A 20,969-nucleotide genomic window follows, 5' to 3' on the forward strand; every position below is an offset into this window, starting at 1 on the left:
GACTTCATTTGGTAAATGAACATACCAGAAATCTAATTTGAGGGTCTCTGGGAATGGAAAGGTGGGACAATGTCCTGACCCAGTTTGGTGGTAGATAGAACCAACAGATTTGTTTCTGACCTTTTGTTTTTCCAATGTTGGTGACTAACAGGATAAATGGTTATAGATTATACTAAAGTGCTGAGGTTTGCTGTTGTTTTTTTTTAAATATTAGAGGAGTTACAGGTTTACAGAAAAATCATGCAGAGCACATAATTCTCATATACCTCCTGCACACTTACAGTTTTCCCTATTATTAAAACTTTGCATTTATGTAGTACCTTTGTTACAGTTGATGAACAAATATTATTGTAATTGTACCATTAACTATAGTCCATAGTTTACATTAGAGTTCACTGTTGTACAATCCTATGTTTTTAAAAAAATTTTTATTCTAGTAACATATATACAACCTGAAATTTCCCCTTTTAACCACATTCAAATATATAATTCCGTGGTGTTTATTACATTCACAATGTTGTGCTACCATCCCTACTCACCATTATCAAAACTTTTCTATCACCCCAATCAGATACTGTCCTGTTAGGAATTAACTTCCCATTCTCTACTGCCACCTATGCCTCTGGTAACTTATTTCTACTCTATGAATTTGCTTATTCTAATTACTTAATATTGGTGAGATCATACAGTATTTGTCCTCTTGTGTCTGGCTTAAGTCAACATGATATCCTCAAGGTTTATACATGTTGTTGCATGTATCAGAACTCCATTCCTTTTTACAGCTGAATAATATTCCACTGTGTGTGTATGTGCATTTTGTTTATCTTTCATCGGTTGCTTCCATCTTTTGGCAATTGTGAATATGCTGCTAAGAACAGTGTGAAAATATCCGTTTGAGTCCCTACTTTCAGTTCTTTTCAGTATATACCCAGAAGTAGGATTGCCAGGTCATATTGTAATTCTTTCATTTTTTGAGGAACTGCCAGACTGTTTTCCACAGCAGTTGTACCACTTTACATTCCCACCAGCAATGAACAAGTGTTCCTATTTCTCCACATCCTCACCAGCTCGTGTTCTTTTCTGTTTTTTGAATAGTAGCCATTCTAGTGGGTGTGAAATGGTATTTCATTGTGGTTTTGGTATGCATTTCCCTAATGGCTAATGATGTTGCCTACTTGTTGGGCAAGAAGGAGGCGAGAAGGCAGTGGTATGATATATTTAAGAATCTGAAAGAGAAAAATTGCCAGCCAAGAATCCTTTATCCAGGAAAGCTGTCCTTCAAAAGTGAGGGAGAGTTTAAAATTTTCACAGGTAAACAAAAGCTGAGAGAATTTGGTAACAAGAGACCTGCTCTGCACGAAATATTAAAGGGAGTTCTGTCGGCTGAAGAAAAAAAAATAGGTGAGAGAGACTTGGAGGAGAATATAGAAATGATGATTATCAATAAGGGTAACTAAAAGGATAAAAAGAGAGAAAAATACTAGATGTGACAAATAAAAGGGATAAAATGGATGAAGTAAGGACAGCTTTTACAGTAATAACATTGAATGTTAATGGATTAAACACTGCAATAAAAAGACACAGATTGGAAGACTGAATAAAAAAAAAATATGATCCATCTATGTGCTGTTTACAAGACACTCACTTTATTTTTTTTCAATCATCATTTTATTGAGATATATTCACATACCACGCAGTCATACAAAACAAATCGTACTTTCAATTGTTTACAGTACCATTACATAGTTGTACATTCATCACCTAAATCAATCCCTGACACCTTCATTAGCACACACACAAAAATAACAAGAATAATAATTAGAGTGAAAAAGAGCAATTGAAGTAAAAAAGAACACTGGGTACTTTTGTCTGTTTGTTTCCTTCCCCTATTTTTCTACTCATCCATCCATAAACTAGACAAAGGGGAGTGTGGTCCTTATGGCTTTCCCAATCCCATTGTCACCCCTCATAAGCTACATTTTTATACAACTGTCTTCGAGATTCATGGGTTCTGGGTTGTAGTTTGATAGTTTCAGGTATCCACCACCAGCTACCCCAATTCTTTAGAACCTAAAAAGGGTTGTCTAAAGTGTGCGTAAGAGTGCCCTCCAGAGTGACCTCTCGGCTCGTTTTGGAATCTCTCTGCCACTGAAGCTTATTTCATTTCCTTTCACATCCCCCTTTTGGTTAAGAAGATGTTCTCCGTCCCACGATGCCGGGTCTACATTCCTACCCGGGAGTCATATTCTACGTTGCCAGGGAGATTCACTCCCCTGGGAAGACACTCACTTTAGACCCAAAGATACAAATAGGTTGAAAGTGAATGGATGGATAAAGATATTTCACTGAAGCAATAATAAAAACAAAACAAAACAAAACAAAAAAACCCAGGAGTAGCTATACTAATATCAGATAAAATAGACTTTAAATGCAAAAATGTTATGAGACAAGGAAACTATATATTAGTAAAAGGGATAATCCACCAAGAGGAAATAACAATCATGAATGTTTATGCACCCAATCAAGGTGCTCCACATGAGGCAAACACTGGCAAAACTGAAGGGAGCAATAGATGTTTCTACATTAATAGTGGGAGACTTCCACACACCACTCTTCTCAACAGGTAGAACAACTAGACCAGAGATCAACAAGGAAAGAGTGAACCTAAATGATATGATAAATGAATTAGACCTAACAGACATATATAGATCATCGCATCCCAATATAACAGGATATTCATTCTTCTCAAGTGCTCATGTAACATTCTCCAGGATAGATCATATGCTAGGACACAAAACAGGTCTTAATAGTTTTAACAGGATTGAAATTATTCAGAGCACCTTCTCTGATTACAATGGAATGAAGTTGAAAATCAGTAACTACCAAAGAACCGGAACTTTCACAAACATATGGAGGTTTAACAACACACTCTTAAACAATCAGTAGGTCAAAGAAAAAAATTGCTGGAGAAATCAGTAAGTATCTGGAGACAAATGAAAACAAGAATACAACATATCAAAATTTATGGGGTGCACAATTTAATAAGTGAAGCCCTCCACATGTGAAGCTCTGCTGCTTTTAGCTACAATTCCCTCCTCCACACACCTGAGGATCTAACGCCCTAACCTCAGAATTCATGTTTAGAAGAGGATGAGATGACCGGAGACCTCTGCCCTAGGACCAATTCCACTTCTGTATTCCTAGTCCTCTGTACCTTGTCCTGTCTCAACCAGATTCTGAATCCCGCAGCTGTGCTCGCTCTGCCCTGTTCCTGACCTCCTGGCTCACGGACCACGGACACAGATGTTACCTACAGCTGGGCTCAGGCCCGAGCACACGTGTTCGTTTGTGGACTTCTGTAGGACACAGCACTGGAAGTGGCACAGCCAGTTCAGGGCAAGCCCACAGAGAACCCATCAAATTGCTTTTTAAAGAAATTGAACCACATCACACCTCCAATATAAGAGAGGCCCATTTCCTCCAACACTGGATATCATCAGTCCTTTCCATTTTTGCCAAACTGAAGGTTGACAACTGGAAACCTATTTTGAATTGCATTTCTTTAGTCTTGATTGAGGATGAACATTTTCTTCATGCGGATACTGGCTACTGGCATTTCTTAGTTTCAATTGCCTGTTTGAATTCTTTGCCTGGTTTTCTATTAGGCTGCTGGTCTTTTTATTGAGCCAAAAGTTTTCTTTAGATTTTAGTACACTGTCTCTTACATAGGTTATAAAACATGTCTTCTACATGTCTTTTAACTTTGTTTATAGTATTTTTTTTTACCACAGAGACATTCTGAGTTTTTATGCAATAAAATGTGTAACTCCTTAAAAAAATAAAATAAAATAAGTGAAGCCTTCAATCTTGGGGCTTGTCCTTATGAAACTTATTCCTGCAAAGGAGAAGCTAAGCCTACTTAAAATTATGCCTAAGAGCTGTGCATTCATTGCCACAATCAATTTTAGAACATGTTCATTACTCCAGAGAGCTTTTGTTGCTCAGTTGTGGCCTCTCTCTCTCAGCCAACTCTGCAAATAAACTCACTACCCTCCCTCCTACATGGGACATGACTCCCAGGGGTGTAAGTCTCCTTGGCAATGTGGGACATGACTCCCAGGTATGAGTCTCACCCTGTCATCATGGGATTGAGAAAGCCTTCTTGACCAAAATGGGGAAGAGAAAATAAAGTTTCAGTGGCTAGGAGATTTCAAATAGATTTGAGAAATCATTCTGGAGGTTATTTTTATGTACTATCTAGATATTCCTTTTTAGTTACTAATGTATTAGAATGGCTAGAAGGTAATACTTGAATCTGTTGAACTGTAATCCAGTAGACTTGATTCTTGATGATGATTGTGTAACTATATAGCTTTTATCGCGGGATCATGCAATTGTGAAAACCTTGTTACTGACGGCCTTTTATCCAGTTTATGGGCAGATCAGTAATAAAGACAAATAAATAAATGGGTGGGGGGTGGATAAGGGGTATGGGATCCTTTGGGTGTTCTTTTTCATTTTTATTTTTTTCTTTATTTTGGGGTAATGAACATGTTCTAAAATCGATTGTGGCAATGAATGCACAGCTATATGATGATACTGTGAGCTATTGATTGTATACTTTGGATGGATTATATGGTGTGTGAATATATCTCAATAAAATTACATTTAAAAAAAACTTATGGGATGCAGCGAAAGCTGTGGTGTGAGAGTTTTATAGCACTAAAGGCTTACATTAAAAAGGAAGAAAGAGCTAAAACCAAAGGCCTAACTGAACAACTGAAGAAACTAGAGAAAGAGCAGCAAACTAACCCTAAAGCAAGTAGAAGAAAACAAATAACAAAGATTAAAGTGGAAATAAATGAATTGGAGAACAAAAAACAATAGAATTAATAAAACCAAAAGTTGGTTCTTTGAAAAGATCAACAAGGTTAACAAATCTTTAGCTAGACTGACAGAGTCAAAAAGAGAGAAGATGTAAATAAACAAAATCAGAAATGAAGGGGGATCATTACCATGGATCCCTCAGAAATAAAATAGATCGTAAGAGGATGCTTTGTGTAATGGTGTGCCAACAAACTAGACAACTTAGATGAAATGGACAATTTCTTAGAAACACATGAACATCCTATACTGACTTGAGAAGAAATAGAAGACCTCAACAAACCAATCACAAGTAAAGAGATTGAATCAATCATCAAAAACCTCCCAGGGCCTGATGGCCTCACAGGGGAATTTTACCAAACATTTTGAGAAGAATTAACACCATTTCCAATCTCCCTAATGAATGTAGATGCAAAAATTTTCAACAAAATACTTGCAAATCAAACCCAACAGCACATCAAAAAAAATCATACACCATGACCAAGGGAGGTTTATTCCAGGCATGCAAGGGTGGTTCAACATAAGAAAATGAATTAATCAATTAATGTAATATACCACATTAATGAATTGCAAGGAAAAATCACATGATCATTTCAATTCACACTGAAAAGGCATTTGACAGCATTCAGCATCCTTTCTTGATAAAAAACACTCCAGAAGGTAGGAATTGAAGGAAATTTTCTCAATATGATAAAGGTCATATAAGAAAAACCCACAGCCAACATCGTCCTCAATGGGGAGAGACTGAAAGCCTTCTCCCTGAGATCGGGAATAAGACAAGGATACCCTCTGTCACCAGTGTTATCCAACGTTTTGCTTAAGGTTATAGTGAGAACAGTTAGGCAAGAAAAAGAAATAAAAAGCATCCAAATTGGAAAGGAAAAAGTAAAACCCATTGTTCGCAGACGACATGATCCTGTATTTGGAAAATCCTGAGAAATCTACAACAAAGTTTCTTAAGCTAATAAACAAATTCAGCAAAGTGGCAGGATAAAAGATCAATGTGCAAACATCAGTAGTGTTTATTTTATAAAATAGGAATGAGCTAATTGAGCAGGCAATTAAGAAAAAAATTCCATTCACAATAGCAACTAAAAGAATCAAGTACCTAGGAATTAACTTAAGCAAGGATGTAAAGGACCTGTACTCAGAAAACTACAAAACATTGCTTAAAGAAATCAAAGAAGACCTAAATAGGTAGAAAGACATTCCTGTGTTCATGGATAGGAAGGTTTAAATGTCATTAAGATGTCAATTCTACCCAAATTGATCTACAGATTTAATGCAGTACCAATCAAAATTCCAACAACCTACTTTGCAGACTTGGAAAAGTTAATTATCAATTTTATTTGGAAAGGGAATGGTCTCAAATAGCCAAATATGTCCTGAAAAATTATAAAGTCACAGTAGTTAAAACAGCACAAAGATAGACATATTGATCAATGGAATCAAGTTGAGAGTTCAGAAATAAAGCCTCAGATCTCTGGTCATTTGATTATTGACAAGGCCCTCACATCCACTGAACTGGGACAGAACAGTTTCTTGAATAAATGGAGCTGAGAACTGGATATCCATATCCAAAGCAATGAAAGCAGACCCCTCCCTCACATCCTATACAAAAATTAACTCAAAGTGGATCAAAGATCTAAATATAAGAGCCACTACCATAAAACTCCTAGAAGAAGATGTAGGGAAACATCTTCAAGACTTCATGATAGGAGATAGCTTCTTAGACCTTATACCTGAAGTACAAGCAACAAAAGAAAAAAAATAGATAAATGGGAAATCCTCAAGACTGAACAGTTCTGTGCTTCAAAGGACTTTGTCGAAAGGGTGAAAAGGCAGCCAACTCAATGGGAGAGAATATTTAATGCTCATATGTCTGATAAGGGTTTGATATCCAATATATATAAAGAAATCCTACAACTCAACAATACAAGGACAAACAACCCAGTTATAAAACAGGCAAAATATATGAATAAACATTTCTCCAAAGAGGAAATACAGATGGCTAAAAGCACGTGAAAAGATGCTCATCTTCTTTAGCTATTAGGGAAATGTAAATCAAAACCACAATGAAATATCATCTCAAATCTATAAGAATGGCTGCTATTAGGAAACTACAAGTGTGGAGAAATAGGAACACTTATTCACTGCTGGTGGGAGTGTAAAATGGTACAGCCGCTGTGAAAGATAGTTTGGTGGTTTCTCAGAAAACTAAATATTGAGTTGACTGTATGACCCAGCAATTCCGCTACTCAGTATATACCCAGAAGATATGAAAGCAGGAATATGAACAGACATTTGCACACTGATGTTCATAGTGGCATTGTTCATGATTGCTAAAAGATGAAAACAATCCAAATGCCCATCAAAAGATTAATGGATAAACAAAATGTGATTTATACATACGATGGAATATCATGCAGCAGTAAGAAGAAGTGAGGTCCTGAAGCATGCGAAAACATGGATAAATCTTGACGATATAATGCTGAGTAAAATAAGTCAGACACAAAAGGACAGATATTGTTTGTTATATGAACTAACTAGAATATATAAACTCAGAGTCTTAAAGTATAGGATATAGAATACCTAGAAATAGCAGAAGTTAGAGAAGGGGGATTGGTAACCTGATATGTTCAGAAATAGATATGGGGTGAGAGTAGCTTGTTAGTGGGAATGTAAGGAATAGTGCTATGTTGTAGGTGATGTTGGTTGAAAGGGGTTGTTTAGAATCATGTATGTCACCTACTAACACTACAAATTTAAATAAGTACTTGCATGAACTGGTATAAATGTACAACACTAGTATAAAGAGTTAATAATAGAGTGGTATGTGGGGAGAAATACCTATTGCAAGCTATGGACTACAGTTAAAAGTAATACCTTAAAATTCTTTCATCAGTAGTAACTGGTACATACTACATCAATACTAGGGGTCAGTAATACGGGGAGATAAGGGATATGGGGTGTTTTGGGTTTTCTTTTTTTTTTTGTCTATCTGATTATTTTCTTTTTGGAGTAATGAAAATGGTTAAAAATGAGTGTGGATAATGATTGCACAACTAAGTGATGAGACTGTATAATTTGGGTGGAATATATGATAAATGAATATATCTCAATAAAATATGAAAAAATCTGTTTTATATCTATATAATTCCAGTGAACAATTGGAAATAGAATTGTCCAGAAATATTTAGGTATAAAAAAATTTCAGTTGGCTATAGATGTGAGGGTTTATTTCTGGAGTCTAAATTTAATTCTATTGGTCTATATGTTTTCCCTTGTGCTAGTATATGCTGTTTTGATCACTGTAGCTTTGTAGTAAGTTTTAGAATCAGAAAATGTGAGTCCTCCAACTTCATTCTTCTTTTTCAGGGTGGATTTGGCTATTTGGGGCCCCTTACTCTTCCATATAAATTGGATGATCAGCTTTTGCATTTCTGTAAAGAAGGCTGTTGGAATTTTGATTGAGATTGTGTTGAATCTGTAAATTGCTTTGGGTAGAATTGGCATCTTAACAATATTTAATATTTTGATCCATAAACACAGAATGCCCTTCCATTTATTTAGGTCTTTTTAATTTCTTTTTAGCAATGTTTTGTAGTTTTCCATGTGTAAGTTCCCTACGTCCTTGGTTAAATTTATTCCTACATATTTGATTCTTTTATTGTAAATGAAATTTTTTTTCTTGATTTCATCTTCAGATTGTTTGTTAATGGTGTATAAAAACTACTGATTTTTAAATGTAATTTTATTGAGATATGGTTGTACACCATCCAATCCATCCAAAGTATACGATCAGTGGTTCACAGTATCATCACATGGTTGTGCATTCATCACCATGATCCTTTTTAGAACATTTACATTACTCCAGAAACAGAAATAAAAAGAAAAAAGAAAACCCCAAACATTCCATACCCCTTATGCCACCCCCAACCCCAATTTTGACCACTAGAATCACACTCTACCCAATTTTAAGACTTACAGTAGAGGTAGGTTAACTAAGACAGTGTAGTATGGTCAGAGATAGATACATAGATCAGTGGAATAGAACAACACAAGCAGAAGTAGATCCATACAAACTACAAACATGGACAACCGACTTTTTTTTTTTCTCAACTTCAGGTATTTCCTTCTGTTTATTCTAAAACACTAGACATTAAAAAGAAATATCTATATACTGAGTCAGTAGACACAGTTATTTTTTAAATCCTAATTTCTCAGTTATACCTCCTCCCTCTCAGTTGAGCATTCTTTCCATCTTTAGGGATATCTGGGCACCTACCATTTTAACTTCTTCATACTGGAAAGGGGTGTTGACCTTATGGGGTAGAGGAATGAAACTGCTTGATGTTCTTGGAGAGACTGATACCTTTGGGTTTCAGGGCTTATCTGGCATAGGATCAATTTAGAGGCCCTAAGTCTCTGAAAAAATAAACTTTCTAAGAAACTACTGATATTTGCAGGTTAGTCTTATATGCTGCCACTTTGCTGAATTTGTTTATTTAGCTCTAGTAGCTTTGTTGCTTTTTCAGGATTTTCTGTATATAGGATCATTTGATGTACAAATGGGAAAAGTTTCACTTCTTCCTTTCTAATATGGATGCCTTTTATTTCTTTCTCTACCCTAATTACTCTAGCTGGAACTTCCAGTCCAGTGTTGAATAGCAATGGTGACAGTGGGCATCCTTGACTTGTTCCTGATCTAAGAGGGAAAGCTTTCTGTCTTTCAGCATTAAGTAGGATGTTAGCTGTGGGTATTTTGTATATGCTGTTTATCATGTTGAGAAAGTTTCCTTCTATTCCTAGTTTTCTAAGTGTCTTTTGTTTCCCCAAGAAGGGGTGCTGGATTTTGTGAAATGCCTTTTCTGCATCAATTGAGATGAACATGTGTTTTTTTCCCTTTGCTCTATTAGTGTGGTGTATTACATTAATTGATTTTCTTAGGTTGAGTCACCTTTGCTTATCTGGGATAAATCCCCTTTGATCATGGTCTATAATTCTTTTAATGTGCTGTTGGATTCAGTATTCTTGTATATTGTTGAGGATATTTGCATCCATATTCATAAGAAATATTGGCATGTAATTTTTGTTTCTTGTGGTATCTTTATCTGGCTTTGATGTTAGGGTGATGGCCTCATAGAATGAATTAGGGAGTGGTCCCTCTTCTACAAGTTTCTGGAAGAGTTTAAGCAGATTTGGTGTTAATTCTTCTTGGAATGTTTGATAAATTCCCCTGTGAAGCCATCTGGTCCTGGGCTTGTCTTTGTTGGGAAGTTTTTGATGACTGATTCAATCTCTTTACTTGTAATTGGTCTGTTGAGAGCTTCTGTTTCTTGAGTCAGTGTAAATAGTTTGTGTGTTTCTAGGAATTTGTCTAGTTCATCTAGGTTATCTAATTTGTTAGCATACATTGTTCATGGTATCTTCTTATAATCCTTTTTATTTCTGTGAGATTGGTAGTAATGCCCCCGTTTCATTTCTGGTTTTAGTTAGTTGCATCCTCTCTTTTTTCCTTTTGTTAGTCTAGCTAAAGATTTGTCGATTTTATTGATCTTTTCAAAGAACCAACTTTTGGCCTCATTGATTCTCCCTATGGTTTTTTAAATTCTCTGTTTTGCTTATTTCTGCTCTAATCTTTGTTATTTCCTTCCTTCTGCTCACTTTGGGTTTAGTTTGCTCTTGTTTTTCTAGTTCCTTTACTTGTGAGGTTAGATCTCTGATTTGAGATCTTTCTTCATTTTGAAGTAAGCTTTTAGAGGTATAAATTTCCCTCTCAACACAGCCTTTGCTGCATTGCATAAGTTGTAGTATACTGTGTTTTCATTTTCACTCGCCTAAAGTTACTTCTTAATTTTCCTTGTGATTTCTTCTTTGAACCATTGGCTGATTAGGAGTTCATTGCTTAATGTTCACATATTTGTGAATTTTCTAGCTCTCCCTCTGTTATTGATTACTAGCTTCATTCCGTTATGGTTGGAGAAGATACATTGTATAATTTCAATATTTTTACTTTACTGAGGATTGTTTTGTGACTTAACATATGGTCTAGCCTGGAAAATGATCATGGACGAAATAGTCCCTATATGTCTGTTAGGTCTGTTTGGTTTAGTGTATTGTCTAAGTCTTCTATTTCTTTACCAATCTTCTAAGCCTTGATGTTCTATCAGTTATGGCAAGTGGTATATTGAAGTCTCCTGCTGTTAATGTAGAACCGTCTATTTCTCCCTTAAAACGGGTCAGTATTTGCTTTATATATTTTGGGGTTCTGCTGTTAGGTGCATATATACATTTATAATTGTTATGTCTTCTCGAAGAATTGATCCCTTTACCAGTATATAGTGACTTCCTTTGTCTTTTGTAGTATAGCTACCCCAGCCTCTTCTGGTTACTATTTGCACGGTGTATTTTTTTCCATCCTTTCACTTTCAAGCTAGTTATGTTTCTGAATTTAAGGTGAGTCTCTTATAAATAGCATATAGTTGGGTCATTCTTTTTTTTTTTTTTTTTTTTTTTTTTCCTTAATCTATTCTAGGGAGTTTTCTGTTTTAGTTATTGAGGTCTTCCTAGTATTTCTGTTTGGTTCTTTTTTAAAATTTCTGCCTCTTTATTGAAATTTTTATATTGTTCATTCATTGTTTTCTTGATATCCTTTAGTTCTTTCTCCATGTAGTTCTTTATCTCCTTGAGCATATTGTGCATCATTTTTTATAGTCTTTGTCCCATATGTTTAAAGTCTGGTATTCTTTGTTAATGGGTTCTATATTTTTATCTTGTTCCTTTGGATGGGCCACCATTTTCTGTTTCTTTGTCTGTCTTGCAATTTTTTTTTGTTGCACACTGTACATTTTAATATTTTAAAATGTTGACTCTGGGATTTATCCCTGAGCTGTCTGTTCCTTAAGTTTGCATGCAGCAAGTGATATGACAGATTTTCTTGAGAGCCAGGGGTTAACAAAAACAAACAAACTGTATTAGTTAGGGTTCTCTAGGGAAACAGAATCAACAAGAGATATCTAAATAAAGGATTTTGTAAAAGTGTCTCACACAACTGTGGGGATGTACAAGTCTAAATTCTGTAGGGCAGGCAAACTGGCAACTCCGATGAACTCCTCAGGAAACGCTTCACTGGCTAGCTGAAGAAGTAAATGTCCTCTGTCTCAGTTAAAAGTCTTCAACTGATTGGATTAAATCCAGCTAACTGCATTCTCTCATTGTGGAAGACATACCCTTCATTGATGTAATCAGTCACAGCTGCAGCCAGTTGACTGATGATTTAATAAACCAGCCTTCTGGCTTATTAACCAGCCACAAATGTCCTTGCAGTAATGGTTAGGCCAGTACTTGCTTGACCAGACACCTTGGGTACCATCACCTGGTCAAGCTGACACATGAACCTAACCACCACACAAACCAATGCAGAAATGCACCTTTCACAGCCTTTGCAAACTGGCTCTGCATTGGCTGGTACTCTCCTTTAGAATTTGGTCCCCTCATCAATAAGATCAGCCCAAGGCCAATGTGAAGTGTTGGGTCCTCTCTTTCTCTAGTGAGTCTGCATTTTTTTTTCAGCCTCTTTTCCTGGGCTTGTGCTTCTCCTGCGTGGCCTTAGACTTTCCCCATCTGTAGAAATTCTAATGTCCTCTTTACTCCCTATGAAAAGACTTTCTCTCCCTCCAGGGTTTTCTGTTTTATGACTTCAAGCAAGTAATCCTTTGCCCTAGGCTGCTTCAACTTATTTCTTAAACTGCTTTAGCTGTCCCCAAGCTGCTTCTGCCTGCCAAGCAAGTTCTGGAAGGGTGAGCCCAAGATAAGTTTCCTGGTTCCGTCTTTCAAGCTGCCAACTGATGGCTTGGCGCCAACATACGGTACACTAGTGGGTGTGTAAGGGTTACTCTGCCCCTCTCCAGAACAGGGCCAGGTACCCACAATAGGAGTGCAGGCTGGCTCCACATCCTGCAGGGGAGGGGACAGCAAGGGTGCTAAGAGCTTCTCCTCCCGTTTTCAAAGTGTGTTTTCTTGATTCAGTACTCACTCAGTTACTACAACCCTTCAAGTAATTTCTGGAGTTTTGAGCCCTGCTGGTTTGTCTAGTTGTTCAAAGATTCTTTGGGGGAATGGCACCCTGGAGCATCTTACACTTATTTATCAACTATAAGCCAGCTTTGTTGTTTCTGGTAAAAAGAAAAGCCATTGAATGCTGATTGATAAAGACAGGCTTTTATTTTGCATTCTATATGTTTTGTGGTTTGTTTCTTATAAAATATTCTTTCATTTTTAATTATTTCCTAAGCAGGTTTAAGTTTTCTAACAAGGAAGAGAGTTTTTGTTTGTTTGTTTGTTTTTGTTTTTAATCAGAAAATAGATTTCAAAGTCATTGTCCCTGGATGAGTACATTGAAATTCAGAGCCCTATTTCCAGCCCTACTAGTGACTTAATCAGTTAATGTTTCACTCATTTCTTTGTACAAGGGGAACAATAGTATTGACATCAGATTTTTCCAAAGCGTTTTTGAAAGCCTTGAGGGAAAGGTATTTAAAATATTGTCTGCATTATTCCTGACTCCCAACTAGTAATTCTTCCAATCATCAGCCCCTTAGAAGCATTTTATTGTAAATGGGTAAGACTCTTATCATCTATTGCTGATCATATCTTTCACAGTTGTGTTTCTTGGTTCATTTCAAAAACTAATGTTTTGGTAGTGACTGTTTTCCTTTGCAGTTAGAAAACATGGCCACATTCTATACAAATGTCACATTCTTATTAACACATTACCCATCCTTCCCTTCTGGGATTATGCAACTCTGTTCATAGATACAATCAGCTTTGTGTTTTCATTCAAGGATAACAAACTGGCAAGGTTGGAATCTTGACTTGTCATCAGAATTGAATTGCTCCCTGGAGCTGGGCTGGAATGAGACTGAGCTCAGCTCTCTTCAGAAATGGCAGTTGTCTCATAAAATCTCAGTTGCCTGCTCTCCCTTTCTTCTCCTCCAGTATGGTGACTATGACCCCTCTGTTCACAAGCGTGGATTTTTGGCCCAAGAGGAATTGCTTCCAAAAAGGGTAAGAAATCAAATTGGGGTGTACTCCAGCTTGTTTGGGAACACGTAGCAGGTAAATGGTTCATAAGAAGGCTAACTAAGGGACTTGAGGAAATACTGGATGTACATGTCAAGAACGTTTTTATAAATATTTTGTAATAAATCTTGAATAAAGGGTGTGGAATCTCTGTTAAGAATATCAAAAAGCAAAGGTTGCAACTAAAGAGACAATGATGGTTCATGAGCCTGAACTGGTCTAATAATGGAGGAGAAAGGGCCCAAATAGACATTATTGGAACATGTGAAAAAAATTGGAATATAGACAGAATGCTTTATATCAGTGTCAAAGTTCTTGAACTTCATAAGTGTACTTAAGGTGGTTGCATAAATGACTATCCTTGTTCTACGGAAATGTACATGGAAGTATATGTTCAAGGAACATGATTTATACAACCTACTCAAGTGTTTAGAAAATTGATAAATAGACAGGTAGGTTGGTAGATGGATAAACAGAATGATACAGGAAATGAGGCAAAATGTTTAAATTGGTCGATATGGTTACATGGGATTTTGTTGGAGTTCTTTTATGGGTTTTGTATTATTTTTGCAACTGTCCTGTAAATTTGAAATCATTTCAGAATAAAAAGTTTAAGGGGGGATAAAGAAAAGGTTAGTGGAGTTGGTTTGGAGTTGCCAGGACCAGCATGGCCTATCAGTGTTCTCTAGTATGATAGTTTCTGTAAGATGGGCAATGAAGCCAAATGGGCAGGTAGGTATTAAAGAAGAGTTTTATTTGAGAGAAGCCTCAGGGCAGCCCCTGCCAGCAGAAAGGCTGCTGGGAGGGGAAAGCCGGCAGTCGGGTGGTGGAATTCCTTTTTATAGTATAGGGCCTTTTGCCAGTCAGGAGGTTACACGGTGTAAGGTATGTAAACTTTGACCAATAGGGGGTTACACATAGTTTATCTTGTAACTTTGGCAATGCCTGGTTTGTGCATATGAACAGGATAGGTGAGGGGGTGGGGGAGAATAAATTTGTGAGGAAAAGGGAGGGGGGCAGTGATGGGTGAGAACAAAGAAAGTGGCGGGAAAATGGGGACAGGGAGGGGGCAGCAACGTGAGGCATGGTCTTCTCTGCAGCCTGGTTTTGCGAAACAGAGAGATGGGGCCCAGAACTAACAGTTTCTTTAAAGGTAGTTGAGCATTGTTGATTCTTAGGAAGGGGTGTGCAGCACTGTGTGTTCAGCTTGGGGAATTGAGCTGTTTGCGTCTGTGCTGGGTGGATAGAGATGAGTTAGGGGTGGGTATTGTGGTTTTTAATCCTAAATGTTGTTCATTTTGTTCATTAGCTGCAGAAGCAGGCCCTCCCTCCCTTTTGCCACTTCTGATTTGATAGCTCCACTCATCTGTCACTGTGTAATAACAGCCTGCTCCTCACCTTTTGCTGAATTTTCCTGTTCATTTGATGACTTCTGTGCAGGCCTGGCCCGGCTGGCTGGCCCAAGATTAGTTCTCATGGCTTCTGACCAAGCTCTTCTGTTGAGTTCCTCTATCAGAGATGGTCTCTGGGATATATAACACTGGAAAGAAAGAAGGGGCCCTGCCAGAAGAGGGGTGCACCAAGGCCTGAGGAATAGTGCAGCTTTCTGAGTTCTATTCAAATTGAATGGTGCTTGCATACACCCCCACCTGTGTGTCTATCTCCTTGCCTGCAGCCTTTTAAAAATAGCTTGCTGTTTTGTAAAAATGATACATGATTACAAAAATGTCAAACAATACCGAAACTTTCTTTGTGTGTGGGTTTTTTATTTTGCTTTATTTTTTGGTAGGTGATAAATCTGTATCAAATGACTCCAGAAATGTGGGAGGAGAGAATTACTGCATGGTACGCAGAGCACCGAGGCCGAGCCAGGTGAGGCTGTCCCATTACACTGCTCCATTGTTGTTTTACATTTCTGTATGAGATTTGTTTTTGTTTTTAAAAAACTACAAAACTAGGATGTGCTTATTGGACAAAACTCAAGTACATAAGAAGTATATAAGATGAGAATAATCTGGGTCTTCAGTTTTATTTGTGTGTCCTATACTTTGCACAGTGTAAGGTGACCATGTGTGTCATGCACACATATTCCTCCTATTGGGATGTGTAGACCTGCTACATTCATGGCTAGTTGAGTTTAATTTTAAGAATTCTAGTATATGGATATGGCATAATTTTTAAATCTATTCTTATATTAATGACAATTAGAGTATCTATAGGTTTCTCACTTTCACAGAAAAGTCTACAGTGCACAATCTTTTATATCCTTATACATTTGTGTGAGTAGTTCTGAGGACAGGTTCTTTAGAAGAAGAGTTGCTGGGTCAAAGGATGTGAGCATTTTGCATTTCAACGGGAGCCACCAAGTTTCCTTCCAAACAGGTTGTACCATTCGCAGCAGCAGTGTACAAGTATTTCCCATCCACCCCTCTCTCTCCCAAACACTTGTTTTTATCAGTATTTCAATTTTTGTAATCTAAAAGGTAAAATATTGTGTTTTGTTTTAATTAGCATTTCCCTGATCACTTCTGGAGTTGATCATCTTTTTATTAGTCTTTAAATTTTTTTTATCTTCATTCATATCTACTTCCTATCACATGCTTTTTAAAAAAAACTTTTTAAAAAGTGTACTATACATACTGAAAAGTGGACAAATCGTAAGTTTACCCCTTGATGAATTATCAGAAAGTGAAAACTTCACGTAATGCCAGTTGAAGAAATAGAACATGATGGTCTTCGCCGTTGTTCCCTCTCCTTCTTCCCCAGAGGTAACCATTTTTCTGATTTCTAACTCCATAGGTTAGTGTTACCTGTTTTAAACTGTATGTAAATCCAGTCAGACAGATTGTTTTTTTGTGCCTCACTTCTTTTTCTCAGCCTCATAATTGTGAGATTTGGGCTTGTGGCATGTAGCAGTAGCTTTCTTGTTTTCAATGCATAGAATTCCATTGTTTTAATATACCACAAATTATCAATTCTGCTGTTGATGGACATTTAGGTTGTTGGGTTGTCTTCTGGTTTTTGCTATTACAAATAATGTCAAGCAGTTTTCCAAGTGATTATACCAATTTATGTCAGCAGTGTGTGATTTCTAGTTTCTCCACCTGCTTACCAACACTTGGTGTTATCATAGGATGAACTTCAAAAAAAATTCATTTGATTACCATAATTACATGGAACTTTGAATAGGAACTTTGTACAGGTTAGTGTGAAATAGCGACACATCCCAAAGTAATTTGGGCAGAGAATAAAAATATATATGCAGCCCCCCACCCCCACCCCGCAAAGAGCCAGGGGAAATGAGAAGTGAGGAGCCCTCTATCTTGGTGCTTGCCCTTATGGAACTCATTACTGCAAAGGAGAAGCTAACCTGCTTATAATTGTGCCTAAGATTCTCCCCTTGAGTACCTCCTTGTTGCTCAGATGTGGCCCTCTCTCTCTAGCTAACCCAACTTGGCAGGTGAACTCACTGCCCCCCCACACACACACACACATGGGACCTGACTCCCAAGGGTGTAAATCTCCCTGACAAACAGGATATGACTCCCGAGGATGAATCTGGACCCAACATCGTGGGATTGAGAACATCTTCTTGACCAAAAGGGGGATGCAAAATGAAACAAAATAAAGTTTCAGTGGCTGAGAGATACCAAGTGGAGTTGAGAGGTCACTCTGGTGGGCACACTTACGCACTATATAGATAACCCTTTTTATGTTTTAATGTATTGGAATAGCTAGAAGTAAATACCTGAAACTATCAAATTGCAACCCAGTAGCCTTGACTCTTGAAGATGATTGTGTAACAATGTAGCTTACAAGGGATGACAGTGTGATTGTGAAAGCCTTGTGGATCACACTCCCTTTATCCAGTGTATGGATGGATGAGTAGAAAAATGGGGACATAAACTAAATGAAAAATAGGGTGGGATGAGGGGGGATGATTTGGGTGTTCTTTTTTACTTGTATTTTTTTATTCTTATTTTTACTTTTTCTGGTATAAGGAAAATGTTCAAAAATAGATTGGGGTGATGAATGTACAACTATATGATCGTACTGTAAACAATTGTACACTACAGATGATTGTATGATATATGAATATATCTCAATAAAACTGAATTAAAAAAATTCACTTGAGAGCATTTTGAGGTTGGGGAGAGAGGAAGGAGGACAAAGTCATAAGGAGATTTGAGTTAAAATATTTTGATACTGTACCAGTTTGGGAGTTTTCTGCAAATCATTGCTGCTTCGAGAGCTTGCTTTGAATTTGACTTACAGCTCTTCAGAAGCAGGTGACCTGGCCTGGATTTTACAGCCTAGGTATCTATTACCTTAACCTCTGATAGTACCCAAAGAAATAAAATCAGGAAAATAGCTCTCAGGTAGCTTCAGAGAGAGTTGTTTCATTGCTAAAACCGTCTAGCTGAAGAAAGTACATGTAAGATAAAGGGAAAACTTAAGTAAAATTTAAAAATCTAAATACATTTTGCGAGTAGAAGATAATATACCATGTGCTTTTCTTGAATTAGTTAAGATGGGAGTCATTATTTACCAAGGGCAAAGTATGAAATTGAAGCCAGGAGACACCATAATGAATCTGTTCTCTTGTTTTTATGGGGATGGGAAATACTGCTTGATCTTGGTGTGTTTAACAGGCTCGGAGTTGGCCAGAGCGTTTCTGGTATCAGCTCAGGTGTGTCTTCTGCCAGTGACGACTCCAGAAGAACAGCAGGTTCAGAATGTTCAGCTTGGCCTGGACCCAGCCTCCACCTTTTGCACTTAGCTCCAGTGACATTGTCTTTCATTCTCCTCACAGGGATGAAGCTGAAATGGAATATTTGAAGATAGCCCAGGACCTAGAGATGTACGGTGTGAACTACTTTGCAATCCGGGTGTGTAGACTTCTCTCGGAGTTCCTTCTTTAGAAAACAGAGACTGAATTAGGGACAGGCTGCTAAAATGGGTTACTTCATTCCAGGGTGGATAGCACAGTCAACTCCTTTATGGTTCAGTGATAAAGAAGAGGAAGGGGAGAGAGGTCTTATAGCCTAATTTTCTATTTTTGGACTTCAATTAGATCATAGGTAATTAAGTGGCACTTGAGCCTTGAGGGACTTGGGCCTGGTTCTGTGCTCAGCAGAAACCTGTTTGAATGCTCAAGTATGGCATTTGATTATTTCTGGCTTTGTGAGAACTTGGCTCACAAGGGAGCACCTGTAAATACTTTCCCCAGAGCACAAGGTAATAAAGCTGCTTTTATAGATTACTGATTTGTTTGGGTGTGGAACCTTATTCTCACTATGAGGCTAATTGCTTTTCTATTCAGATCATTAATAGTCGACTGTCCTCTGGGAACCCACTGCTTCTGCATGGAGAGCTGCATTTGTTTTCAGTCCAGGTCCAAGCCGTTAGAATGGCTTTCTCCCGTGGGTTGGTTGCTGGATACAGTGCGTGGGCAGCTTCTTCCAGAGGGATGCATGTGATTTGCTAAAGTATTTCATCGCTGGTTCCAAACTGTAGATAGGGAAACTTTAAAAAACCGTCCACAGTGGTCTGCCTCTACCATTTTCATAGTTATGGTTTGCTTTCCATGTTTGGGTTTCTAAAAATTTTGTATAAAATTTGGGTAAATTGAAATGCATTTTAAATATTCTAGGATGGCTTTTTACTTTATTATATTTATTACATCTACTTTAGTTATTACATCTGCTTTGTTTTCTAAATATAGATTTTTTACAGATTGCTTTGCATAAAATATAGTACACTGAAATGTCATGTTATTTCATATAGTAAAAAAGTATCTAAAAGATACATACTACATAATAATAGAGAAGGTTGTTTTCTTAAGTTTTATTAATTTGTGTTTGCACATTTCTGTGGTTTTATCAACCCCATTCCTCTTGTCCCATATGTCCACCACCTAGATTCTAAGATGCTACAGTTTTATGACCTTCAAAAACAGTTTCTTATTAGGGAATATTTCTACATCAGTCAGATTAAAATATGTTTTTTTTGTATTGAGCAATAGACAAAGCTAATGGTTATTTTATTAGTTTTTGAGTTAGAGTTCCTGAACTTTACCTGAAAATATGTGCTTAAAATATTTAAAAACAGGTTGCTTGAGCTCTCACCTCCTTCCATTTAATCTTTACAAGTGGTGAGGTCATAATAATAGGAGACAGAGGGTAGAATCCTTTAAGAAAAAAAAAACTAAATAAAAATATAATAAAATATCTTGTTTTCCAAAATGTACTGTAGATTTTTAAAGTACAAAGCCTCGTTTGTGTAAACTTAGTAGTTTTAAGAGCTCTGCAGATAAGCAGAGGAATCTCACATGGTTTGGTGATAATGCCTAACTTGAGGGTTGAAGGAGTAAAAAGATTTGTCTTGAAGCACTTGCTTCTCCATCTGACACCTGCTGTTAGGCTGATACTTCTCATCATAGCCAGCACACCCTCTAGGTTTGCAGATCTGCCTTCCTTCCAGTCAATCTTGATTCAATTTCCTTGTCATCAGCAAGGGGTCAGGTGTAACGTTCTCCTGCAGTAGCTTCCTGCACCTCCATAGAAGGGCTGAACCTACCCAGGCAGACAGGCAGCAGCATGAGGACGTGGCCTCAAGGGCACTTGTCCTCTGGCTACTCTGACTTCTGATCAGCCCTGCTGTCAGAGGCATAGCATATATATGGTAAATCAATTTTTAAAGCAGTTTTATTGAAGTATAATTTAGTCACACTTCATTTTGATAATATAACTTTCCATTTTATTATGAAAATTTGTGAACATACAGAAAAGTTGAAAGAATTTGAGTGAACACCATATGTCCACCACCCAGAGTCTACAGTTAACATTTTACTATACTTGCTTTATCTCGTTGATACTGCATTTTAACATTAAATGAGACCATTCCTTCCCAGCACTTAGAAATTTTTTTTGTTAGTCCAACAGCCTTTTCTTTTAGAAATGTGTGGTCCTGCTGATTTTTATTCCATATCTCTATAACCT

General features: G+C 37.2%; 1 protein-coding gene across 4 annotated transcripts in view; it reads left to right on the forward strand.

Moving 5' to 3' along the window:
• NF2 (neurofibromin 2) overlaps positions 1–20,969 on the forward strand; it is a 101,837-nt gene that overhangs the window by 47,671 nt on the left and 33,197 nt on the right. For all 4 annotated transcript variants that reach the window (XR_005213989.1, XM_037816806.1, XM_037816805.1 and 1 more), the window contains exons 5-7: positions 13,885–13,953; positions 15,758–15,840; positions 18,782–18,857. Coding sequence is in view for 3 of the 4 variants with exons in the window: in XM_037816806.1 (XP_037672734.1) it covers positions 13,885–13,953; positions 15,758–15,840; positions 18,782–18,857 (228 nt within the window). In the remaining variant the exon portion in view is untranslated. The remainder of the gene's footprint in view (positions 1–13,884; positions 13,954–15,757; positions 15,841–18,781; positions 18,858–20,969) is intronic.

This window comes from Choloepus didactylus, chromosome 23 (assembly GCF_015220235.1).
Source record: "Choloepus didactylus isolate mChoDid1 chromosome 23, mChoDid1.pri, whole genome shotgun sequence".
Classification (NCBI taxonomy): Eukaryota; Metazoa; Chordata; class Mammalia; order Pilosa; family Megalonychidae; genus Choloepus; species Choloepus didactylus.